General features: G+C 47.1%; 1 protein-coding gene across 1 annotated transcript; it reads left to right on the forward strand.

Annotated features, from left to right (window-relative positions):
* Positions 1-6,712: 6,712 nt before the first annotated feature.
* BRD3OS (BRD3 opposite strand) lies at positions 6,713-11,836 on the forward strand. The gene is made up of 2 exons (XM_073314495.2): positions 6,713-6,849; positions 8,041-11,836. The coding sequence occupies exon 2, from the start codon at positions 8,969-8,971 to the stop codon at positions 9,236-9,238; it is 270 nt and encodes an 89-aa protein (XP_073170596.1). The 5' UTR covers positions 6,713-6,849; positions 8,041-8,968; the 3' UTR covers positions 9,239-11,836.
* Positions 11,837-12,304: the final 468 nt, after the last annotated feature.

Raw genomic sequence — 12,304 nt, forward strand, 5'->3', positions numbered from 1 at the left:
GAACATGATTTCTTATAGCAGCTTTCCTTTTCTTTTTGTTCTTTGTCATGGTTTTCACTGGCACTCTGCTAGAGCTCGAACAGCACCACTTGGGCAAGAATCATGTTACACCAAGGATACATTTGGCTCAGTGTGGCTTTGTGAGATCAGCTCTGTAGGGGGAGGACTACAGCTCAGTGTATTACATGTATATATGTAAAGTGTATATATAAAAAGTGTGCTTTGCTTCTGGACACTTCGGAGCAATCATTGCATCTGCAAAGCTAGCATCTGCATACTCCAAGCTGGTTTCTCACCTATCTCTGCAACCATAAAAATGGCTGCTAGCTGAGTTATTCTGATAACAGCTAAACTCCGTTAAGGCAAACCAAAGAAAATAACGCATACCCGCCATATACTTTGCTACTACTTTATATTTATGTTTTAAAAGAGACACCAAAATATTTCAAGGAAAGCACTGGAGAAATGCACCGATGGTAGGTGCTGTTTGCATGTGCCTGAGCTGAGAAGCAGCCTCTATAAATTATACAATAATGGGTTCAATTCAGTGATAGATGTCCTTCTTCCCCTCTGCCTATTGGCGTTGTTGGGAATGATAGCTGGCATTAAATTTGTTACTGAGCCAACTGCTGTAGGCGTTTCATGGACAGATGCTTATCTGCTGCCCTCTACTGGAGACAGAATGTTAATATTTGTATTGCTTCCAGCGTACTGTTGTTACCTTCCTATCCACACTAGCTAAACCTATAGAGATTACTATCTTCAAGGAGAGATTAATTGTAATAATACTTTGGCTTTTCATCCCAAGGTGCTTCCTTATCTATATACAATACAACTGAGCTTCAGTCACCTCTGTGGTGGAGGATAGCAGCCAACCAATACACAGCACGCTGCACAATGGTGCAAGAAGGGAATATTTTGGCTGGGCAAAGCAGTAGGGTTTTTTAAAGCAGCAACAGGAGTTTCATTAGTCAAGCAGTGCAGGGGCAAACTGGGTTCTTTTTAAAATCTCATCTTACACACACAGAGCGAGAGAGAGAGAGAGAGAGAGAAAAGTGCATGGAATTCAACCATTCCACCTTGGAACAATAAAAGACTAGAATTGACACTGCGGCAGTTTGAACAAGTGCTTTCAAGGAGTTTTTTAAACCTGGCATGACTTTGAGCACAAAGCCATCCTCTAACTTAATCAGGCCTTTTTAGTGATCACCGTGAGAGCCTCCTATTGCAAGAAGACCCCACGAAGTCCGCTGGGGACCTGACTACAATACTTTACAGGGAAGCATTTAGATACTATGGTAGTGGCTCTGCAGAAACCCTAAAAGAGCTAGATGAGATGGAAGTGCTTGTGAACTGGCTAATATGAAGTGAAGTGAGCTGTAGCTCACGAAAGCTCATGCTCAAATAAATTGGTTAGTCTCTAAGGTGCCACAAGTCCTCCTTTTCTTTTTGGCTAATATGTATGTGTTAGCACTGCCATCTTCTGGATGGAACTGGAAGTGCACTGGTTTATCCTTTATGCTGCTAAAGCTAAGGGAGATTCTTTTGGCTCAAATGTTAGGGGCCAGCATTTTTGGAACAAAAGGATCTACGCTTGCTATCAGCTTGATGTTCTGAGTGACCATGACATGCAGCATGCAAACAGCTGTGAAGCTGCAGGTGCCCAATGAGTTGCTGCAGTAGATTTACTTAACTCCCTGACTCATTTCGTTTTTGTTGACCAGAATAATTGGCTTTTTTTATAACATATGGTTGTGAGTCACATATAACTTATGAGACTAGCTGCTGCACGCCAGTTATCACTATATCTCTGTCACCAGGGTGTCCCGTGCCTAGGCTGCGTGGGAGAAGGAAGCTATGGCAGGGTCTGGACGCCCCTTCTCTCAGCTTCCTGGTGGCTGGTTCCCCTAGTCCTGGGTGCTGCTCTGCTAAGCTGTCACACATCGGCATACCCACTTGGTGCAGGCAAGAATTTTTACCCAGCTTCACTACTGCTGCAATGAGTCTGATCTTCCTGCACAAGCAACCTCCATCTCTGAGAATAGCTAATGTTAGCCTCTTGTCCCTCTCTCTTGCTCCTATCTCTGGAGAAGCCACACATGACTAGGTTCTTATAAATTCCAAGGCCTGAAGGAACCATTGTGCTCATCAAGTCTGACCTCCTGTAAACACAGGCCGTAAAACGTCCCCAAATAATTCCTAGAGCAGATCTTTTAGAAACAAATCTCATCTTGGTTTAAAAATTGTTGGTGATGGACAATGCACCACAACCCTTGGTAAATTGTTCCAGTGGCTAATTACTAATGCTGCAACTATCACTGGGGTATATAGATGGCACTTTCCTTCCAACACCATCACCCTTTTTCATGGACAGAGTCATATTGATACCTACCTTTCATCCACAGCGCTCTGCCTTAAGATCAGAGAGTAAATGAACTGAAGCTGGACAGCACAGCATGACCTTAAGAGGTAGAGTAGACTGGGTTGCATAGTATTGTAATATTATAGTGTAACAAGTCGGGAGAACGGAGATGCAAAAATAATTTATAGGGAAAGAAAAATAGACGCTCTTTAGCAAATTGAAAGATATATAAGTTTCCTTTGGAGAATGGGAGCCAGGCATTTGCTGGCATCAGAGTAGGGTTTTCCCGTGTAATACCTATTGCTGTTCTAAAACATTTACTTGGAAAGTGCACTTGTTGGCAGACAACGAAGGAATTCAGAGAGGACTTTGCGGGAAGGGTCAAGTAGACAGACAGAGACAGCAGTTGACTTTTGGAGGCCTACAGCTTTCAATTATTTTCCTTTTGTTAGCTTGGCAACTTAATCACTTCAGTTACTGGGGTTTTTATTTTGCTGTGGGCTTGATGATGACGCCATCAACAGAGTTTTGGAGAAGCTCAAGATACCTTGACCATGCCAAAAAATAAATCTGGATCCACTAAAGATTCTGCATTTCGCTCTCAAACTCCCACAAGCTGGAGCGTGAGCCAGTCTGCTTTCTCTTCCATGCTAGTCGGAGGCACAGACCTGACTTCACAAGCAATGTCAGAATATTTGAATGGGAACATTTCTGCAGGATCATTCATTCCTTTTCTTCTCCTTTCTTTCTCAGGTCAACACTTTTGGATGCAGGCAGGAAGTGTAGAGTAGTAATGTATCCCTATTTGTTGGAAATAACGTGGTATTTTTTAAAATATGTAAATGAAAACCACATGTGAAGGGGATGGTAGCTAGCAAAATGGGGTCTTGGTCCATGATTAGGGCCCCTAGATTCTACAGTAATAGAAATAAATAATAACAATAATCTATTTGTGTAATAATTTCATACATTAGATATTTAGCAAAATGTTCAATGGCATTCTAGCCACAAGAGATATGAAGTGTGAGAGCTTAAATTTAGCATTATCAGCTGGGTAAAAATAGGTAACCTTAAGATAAATTTCCTCCTATGTGTGCCAAAAAACATTACAGCTAAGAAAAACCTAAGCATTTAAAAATATGGAAATGAACAATTAAGGGAAGGTAGATAACTATTTGGTTACACTCACAGTTCATACAGATTCTTAAATAAGTCTACATGAGTAAATTCCACACTGAATATTCCAAAAATAACCTTAACTCTGACCTCCTATCCTTACTCAGCTTCAGTCAATAACTAAACATCCTCTCACACCCAACTACGGTTCATTGTATACATTTCCAATATTGGATATAAATGCCCATAAGCTACACACATTACACGGGGCCCAGCCTCCAACCTTCTGTTCACCTACTCACCAAGTATGTAAAAGGCTGTTATAAAGAGAAGGGTGATAAATTTTTCTCCCTCACCACTGAGGACAGGACAAGAATGTAATGGGCTTAAACTGGGAGATTTAGGTTAGACACGAGGAAAAACTTCCTAACTGTAAGGGTAGTTAAGCACTGGAGCAAATTATTTGTGGAATCTCTGTCACTGGAAGTTTTTCTGAGCAGGTTAGACAAACACCTGTCAGGGACGGTCTAGATAATACTTAGTCCTACCTCAGTTCAGGGGACTGGACCAAATGACCTATCCAGGTCCTTTCCAGTCCTACGTTTCTATGATTCTATGATTATTAGCCAGAGACACCAATATATCTTATACAGCCAGAGAGATGTTTTCCCATCCTGACTGCGCACTGTGGTCGAGGGAAAACCACATCTTACACCATGGTCTTCATATTCAGCCCAAAACACCTTTTCTCCCATCCACTATGAAACAGGAAAGCACTACGAAACAGGAAACCACTACAAAAGGAAAGACAGTCTTGTTCTGAAAACACTTGACTGGATTCAGTTCCTGGTTCTGCTAGAGACTTCCTGTCTGACATCGGGCAAATCACTTAGTCTTTCAGAGTAGCAGCCGTGTTAGTCTGTATCCGCAAAAAGAAAAAGAGGACTTGTGGCACCTTAGAGACGAACAAATTTATTTGAGCATAAGCTTTCGTGAGCTACAGCTCACTTCATCGGATGCATGCAGTGGAAAATACAGTGGGGAGATTTTATATACACAGAGAACATGAAACAATGGGTGTTATCATATACACTGTAACGAGAGTGATCAGGTAAGGTGAGCTATTACCAGCAGGAGGGGAGGGAAAAAAAAAAAAAAAACCTTTTGTAGTGATAATCAAGGTGGGCAATTTCCAGCGGCTGACAAGAATGTGTGAGGAACAGTGGGTGGAGGGGGGAAATAAACATGGGGAAATAGTTTTACTTTGTGTAATGACACATCCACTCCCAGCCTTAACCCAATTCACCCCAGTCAACCTCTTTCTGTGCACTGGGAATCCCATTATACTTTCCTACTTATCCTCCTGTTATGACTCAGAGATTGCATCTCCTCCTTACAACTCTCGTGATTTTATCGCTGGTCTCACAGTACGCGGTATTTACCTTAAAGCCCCAGCTTCCGCAGTCATTTGATTGCCTGATAATCTCCACTTTCATTTTTAAATAGCAGTACATTTCCAGCTCTTGTGGTTGTGAAACAAAGCTTAAAAACATGAACCCTAAAGGCCTCACCGGCAAATAACAAGAACCCCACATTTATTATTTTAAAACCTCATGATTTTTATGACAATCTCACAATTTTTGAGGACCTGACTCTTGATTTGCGAACACTTGGGGTTGGCCACGGTGTGTCAGGAGGTCAGACGAGATGATAATAGTGGTCCCTTCTGGACTCATAATCCATGAATCTTCAAGGCAGAGATCACATATGCACCATTCTCCAGTCAGTCTGACTGGCAGCCAACCTCCAAGTACCCTGCCAATCTAATCAGGCTCGTGCATAACGTATTTCCCGTAAGAGGAGAAAAAGGAGTCTGCAAGTCTGAGATGCATTGCATTTGTAGCAGCTATCCATTGGCACAGACTAAAATCACAGCTTTTATCATAGAATCATAGAATATCAGGGTTGGAAGGGACTTCAGGAGGTCATATAATTCAACCCCCTGCTCAAAGCATTGGTTATTGGGGGTGAGGGATAGCTCAGTGGTGTGAGCATTGGCCTGCTAAACCCAGGGTTGTGAGCTCAATCCTTGAGGGGGCCATTTGGGATCTGGGGCAAAAATTGGGGATTGGTCCTGCTTTGAGCAGGGGGTTGGACTAGATGACCTCCTGAGGTCCCTTCCAACCCTGATAGTCTATGATTACCTATGGATACCCAGGAATGTTATCCTTGCATTGGGTTGCATGCCATGAGTGCTGGGCTGTTTCAGCAATCAGGAATGTCCCGCTGTCTGGTGAGAGTGGCATTGGCACACTACAGATGTGTTGCAGCTTTACCAACTCTCACAATATTTTTCTTAAAGCCCCAGCTCCTGGGGTCACGTGCATCTCAGCTTTCACTCTTCAAAACATAATAATAATCCAGCCCTCAAGATCGTAGAGAAACACTTGAAAATGGGACCCAAGTGAAAAGCAAATAAAACGCATCCCAAATTTATTCTTTTTAAGCCACATGAGGGTCACGAAGGGCCCTGCTGCAAAGCAGCCCCGGGCGCCAACCACCCAAGAAGTGGGGCTCGTGGGGCCACAAGCAGCACCGCGCGCCCTGCAAGACAACCAGGGTCCCCAAAACAGGGAGCGCAATGAACTGTGCAGTCCACAGGGGCAGGGGACAGGCACCGCACGGGGGGCAGGGGCCGGGCACCGCACGGGGGGCAGGGCCGGGCACCGAACGGGGGGCAGGGGCCGGGCACCGCACGGGGGGCAGGGCCGAGCACCGCACGGGGCAGGGCCGGGCACCGCACGGGGGGCAGGGCCGGGCACCGCACGGGGGGCAGGGCCGGGCACCGCACGGGGCGCAGGGGCCGGGCACCGCACGGGGCAGGGCCGGGCACCGCACGGGGCGCAGGGGCCAGGCACCGCACGGGGCGCAGGGGCCGGGCACCGCACGGGGCAGGGCCGGGCACCGCACGGGGCGCAGGGGCCAGGCACCGCACGGGGCGCAGGGGCCAGGCACCGCACGGGGCGCAGGGGCCGGGCACCGCACGGGGCAGGGCCGGGCACCGCACGGGGCGCAGGGGCCAGGCACCGCACGGGGCGCAGGGGCCAGGCACCGCACGGGGGGCAGGGCCGGGCACCGCACGGGGCGCAGGGGCCAGGCACCGCACGGGGGGCAGGGCCGGGCACCGCACGGGGCGCAGGGGCCGGGCACCGCACGGGGGGCAGGGCCGGGCACCGCACGGGCACAGCGGAGGGGATGGATTGCTCGGCGCTCGTGCGCCTCCCCTGCCCATCGATGCTCTCGGAACTCGCAGCCGCAGCGGTTTCGTGGCGACGGGGAAGCCGAGGCCGGGGCGCCGCGGAGCGCGGCAGGTAGCGAGCGGGGGGGGACCGGGTCACCGACAGAACTGGGGGTATCGATCACCCCCCCCAGCGGTGACTGGGGGGAGGGGGGGTATCGATCACCCCCCCCAGCGGTGACTAGGGGGGAGGGGGGTATCGATCACCCCCCCCAGCGGTGACTAGGGGGGAGGGGGGGTATCGATCACCCCCCCCAGCGGTAACTAGGGGGGAGGGGGGTATCGATCACCCCCCCCAGCGGTGACTGGGGGGAGGGGGGGTATCGATCACCCCCCCCCAGCGGTGACTAGGGGGAGGGGGGTATCGATCACCCCCCAGCGGTAACTAGGGGGGAGGGGGGTATCGATCACCCCCCCCAGCGGTGACTGGGGGGAGGGGGGTATCGATCACCCCCCCCAGCGGTGACTAGGGGGGAGGGGGGGTATCGATCACCCCCCAGCGGTGACTGGGGGGAGGGGGGGTATCGATCACCCCCCCCAGCGGTGACTAGGGGGGAGGGGGGTATCGATCACCCCCCCCAGCGGTGACTAGGGGGGAGGGGGGTATCGATCACCCCCCCCAGCGGTGACTAGGGGGGAGGGGGGGTATCGATCACCCCCCAGCGGTGACTGGGGGGAGGGGGGGTATCGATCACCCCCCCCAGCGGTGACTAGGGGGGAGGGGGGTATCGATCACCCCCCCCAGCGGTGACTAGGGGGGAGGGGGGTATCGATCACCCCCCCCAGCGGTGACTAGGGGGGAGGGGGGGTATCGATCACCCCCCCAGCGGTGACTAGGGGGGAGGGGGGGTATCGATCACCCCCCAGCGGTAACTAGGGGGGAGGGGGGTATCGATCACCCCCCCAGCGGTGACTGGGGGGAGGGGGGTATCGATCACCCCCCAGCGGTGACTAGGGGGGAGGGGGGGTATCGATCACCCCCCCAGCGGTGACTAGGGGGGGATTGGAGATATAGCTCATCACCCAGCAATAACTAGTGGGGGTCAAAAGCAAAGATCAGCACAAAAGGGGCTAAGGGAGGTTGGGGAGAGGAACAGCGCACTCCTAAAATATTAACAAGGGGACCAAAGTGAAGAAGACTAATGCATCCCCCAAGCAGATTGAAAAGTACCTGCTAGGACCCAGAGCTCTGAAACAGGCGGCTAGGGTGTTCTCTGCTCTGGTTTGGGGGATGTGAGCAGCCCTGTTTTTCATGTCACTCTAGGTTGAAGCTGCAACACAGATCGAACAAGATGAAGGGTGAACGGCAGTGGGAAGGCAGTCTGCAGTGAGAAGGAAAGGCCCATGAATCAGCTTGCGAAGACCTTTCCCACCCACCCACATGCAACAATATATTGACACAGCACATCCTACCAACCATGTCTATTTCACTGGGATTTTCCCAGCCCTATCACAGGCCAAACTGTAACATATGCTGCTTTTCCATTGCAGAATCCTGATTATTACTAGAGAACACATCTTTGGGAATTGGAAGAACAGAGATAACTTAATCAATACGCTTCAAATATGCTGCACTGACCAGATCTATTGCCTGGTACTTTTTAATGAAATGACTCATGCACTCTCCTGTCAATAAATCCATTTTAAAGGGTAAAGAAACCAGGCACAATCAGTGAAATGGGCACAAGTCTGGACGACATTGAACTCCTAGATCTCTGTTGTTTCACCTTTTAATTAAAATCTCTCTCAGGAATCTGGATTTTCCTGAGACAGCTATTATCCCTTAGGCCTCCATTTCAGGTTGTTGAGGCTTTCTCTCCATGGACTCCCAGTACCAAATGGGCTGTGTGCACAATAAGCCTTTGCAAAATGACAGGGCATCATCAATATACAATCGGTCCTTCAGAAGTCCTGGTTTATCACACTGAGCGTAAGCACAAGTCCTGTATGGTGCTGTAACATACAGACGAGTCTGTGTCAAAAGTGTTGCACAGAATGTTATGTGTGCTGGCCTACATGTCATAAACCCCAATAGTGTCACAGCTAAAGGAGATTGCCTTTGATCTCAAAGCAGTAGGAGAGTATTGTACCCTTGCTTATACCTATGAAGGGCCGATTAAGCTAAGGAATCCACTACAGCGCTTGAGAGCTGGTATGAAACACGTTTAGCCTCCAGTGTCATTCCAGAGTGAATGACAGGCAGAGTAATGAATGGACGGGTGTCACTAGCTGAAAAAGCCTTATCTGAGAGCTATGCCAGGCTTCGTTACAGGGACACCTCGTTGCTCATCTGGCAGCAGCAGCAGCAGAAGTTGGAGTCTGTCCCACCTGGTACATACTTGAGTAGAAGCCGGAGTATGTGGTACTCGCAGTATGGTAATGAGGCCATTCTGGTACGGGACAAAAACAAACTGGATGTCTCCAGAGACACTGGGCAATCAAAGTTTTGCATTATTATGTAATTTTAAAGGCTTAGTGTCAGAGATCTATACATGGCAAATAAATACATGAAAGAACCTGTGCTAGGCCTCAGGCAAGTTCTAAACAGCATTTTCATTCAAAAGCCACCATTAATATTAATGGCAGGTCTGGTCACATTGTTTCCCATCACTGCTGACTATCAGATAATTGGGATCAACCTACCAAGGTTCAGTGTGGTACGGAGAGATGAAGACTGAGGACACCTTACTAGAGGAGAAAGCCAAAATATTAAATCAAGGGATCAGGCTAAAAAAGAAAAAGACATATTGCCTTCCTTGTACGTCTGTCTGCTTTATGCCTGATCTGCCCTCTGATTGGGTACCAATGTAACTGTTTCAGTTATGGGTTTGATTTTGTTACTGAAATCGTTATATCAATATAGTCCCTAGTGTGAACACACACATACCAGGTATAAACCTGTCTTACACCTGTATAGCTTATTCCCCTTCCCATATAAGAATAGCTATTCTGGCATAAGCAAGTTGATACCAATATAACAGCATCAGAGGCCAGGGGCGGTTGTACCAGTTTAACTATACCACTATCATTCAAGCAGTACAACTTTTGCATGTGGACTAGCCCTTAGAAGATTATTAAAACTGAAAGGATGTTTGAAGTTTAGATTTATTTTCACCGTTTATGCCACTGATTTACGTTATGTATTTCATTGAGACTGAATGATGAAAATAGCCTAGTCAGTTTCACTTGCCAGTCATTATTATACACTTTCAAAATTCTGCAACGGCGGCCTTGCAGATGCATCTAGGGAATGTCAGAGTTCAAACTGTTTTCATTTGAAATCATGCTTCAGAATGTTGCTAGTGAGATTGTTCTGCAAAAATACACAGAACCTTCATTTTGGACTTTTCCTGTCTCCTTTTCATATTTTCCCTATAAATGGTCTCTTACAATCTCAATTAATGATCTGGCAGTTGAGTTGAATAATTTACAGTATTAAGCAAAATAGGGAAAGGAGGTGCTGAATGAAGTTACATTTGGGCCTTAGAAAGGTCTGGGCAAGAGAGGTGTATAAAGGCTTTGTCCACTGCAAAGCAGCAGTTGCTTCTCTCTGATATTACAGTTCAGTATCATGGAGGTAACAGTTTGAAGGCATCATTCTGTGAAGTCAGTAGGACAACTCATATGAATAATACTCTGCTTAAGTAACAATTCCATATAATAGTTCAAAAGCATATCACCGACTGAATCATCAGATAGGCAAGGATAGATTTAGGAGAGTAATAATGAAGAAAGCTTCTGTTAACAAACACGCACGTTTCTTGGTAAGGGTTGAAAGGAAAGAAATGTCTTAAAACAGGAGTGCTAGAGCCATACGTCAGCTGCAAAAGGGATTTTCTTGTTCAAGCTTTCTGTATAGTTAAACCTTAATGCATGTAACAGTTATGCATTTAGCCTCATTAACTTGTCGAACTCTATTTATGCAGTTCCTATTTCAAACAAAAATTAATGGGAGTGTCCATTATAAATAAGCTAGGAAGGATTTTTTTATTTATGTTTTGACAAACAGCGCCTCGTATTTAATTGTAGCTGATCTCAATATTTTAAAAATCGTGTCCAGAAATTATTTTTTTCAGTTGTTAAAGACTAAAGGGTTGAAAAAAAAAATCAGACTTCTACATCTGGAAATGAGCACTGGTGTCTGGCTCCCAGTTCTATCTGCCATCGCTACCCCCATTGTGTATATTAGGGCTTGATCTAGCAGGGCAGCATCAAGCCCTTAGGAGTCATGGGATTTACATGTCTCATCCAGCACATGCTTAAACTCAAGAATGTGCACAGTCCTGTTGACTTCAGTGGCACTCATCACGTGCCTCCAGTTAAATGCCTTAAGTATTTTGCTGGATCAGAACCCTAGACCCCAATTCAGCCAGGTACTTATTTGAGGCTCTGGCCCTGATCCAGCAAAGCACTCAGGCACCTGCTTAACTGACTTCAGTTGGGCTACCCAGCTGCCAAAAGTTGAGCATGTTGCAGAATTGGGCCCCTTTTCCAGTACGCCTGGGTATTCATTATGCTTATTCCAAGAAGTTTTATTTTTAAAACTTTTTAAGCACTTTAATGTTTCTTTATAGAGAAATTCTGTATCCATCCCACCAAGCTAACAGTAACACATCCATTCTACTGTGGATGAACTTAGGTTTTCTGCACTCAGCACTTACGGTTAGCAAGTGCATTCACTACAGATCAGAGTTACCCCTGATTTATTTAGCTGTTACTATTTATGCATGTATCCATGATTACTATAAAATACTGAATGTTCAGAAAGTTTAACTTGGGCCCTGATCCTGCAGACACTTATGCAAAGGCTTTATTATACACGCATGACCTTGGTCTCCTCAGGATTATTCAGGTGGGTTAAGTTAAGCATGTCTACAGGAGCGGGCCTTACACGGCACGAAGGGGATGTTGTATTGCTTGCTTTTCTGCCCATCCCTCTAAATGTGATTGTCTGTTTTCCCATCATTTATGCAGTGTTGATGTACGTATTGTAAATGCATTTATTGACTCTTGATGTCAATGAAAATGGTCTGAATGTGTCATCTGTACCAACTGTTTTTTCTTTTCCACGTTCACTGCCTTAGCACGCCTGATTATTATCTGTATTACAGCTCAAAATGCTGACCCAGGCAAGGTATGGGGCAGGTAGATATTTATGCAGATACACCCAATTTGGGATTGTATTAATTAGCGGTGGTCTGATTGCCCCCTATTCCTTAACATAAGGGTGAGTCTCACAGAACAGAAATCTGCAGCCGCGTTTACCTGTGGTTAGCTCGCTGTGGGTGAGGCTGGAGTCTGCAGGACAGTGCTGTTGGCACAGCTGCTCAGTCTTCGTTCTTGATTCAACAGCCCAGAGGTTTTGTGAACTCTTCCCGGGGAGCTTGAGATGGGATTTGACGAGTACCCCTGCTATAGCTGCTCCTCGTGTGCATGAAGGGCTACGGAGAAGGTGTCAAAGCGAGTCCACTGAGCTGACTGGGAGCCATATGTTATCCGTCCCTTCATAGATTCCAAGCCAGAAGGGA

Source organism: Lepidochelys kempii, chromosome 16 (genome assembly GCF_965140285.1).
Source record: "Lepidochelys kempii isolate rLepKem1 chromosome 16, rLepKem1.hap1, whole genome shotgun sequence".
NCBI lineage: Eukaryota > Metazoa > Chordata > Testudines > Cheloniidae > Lepidochelys > Lepidochelys kempii.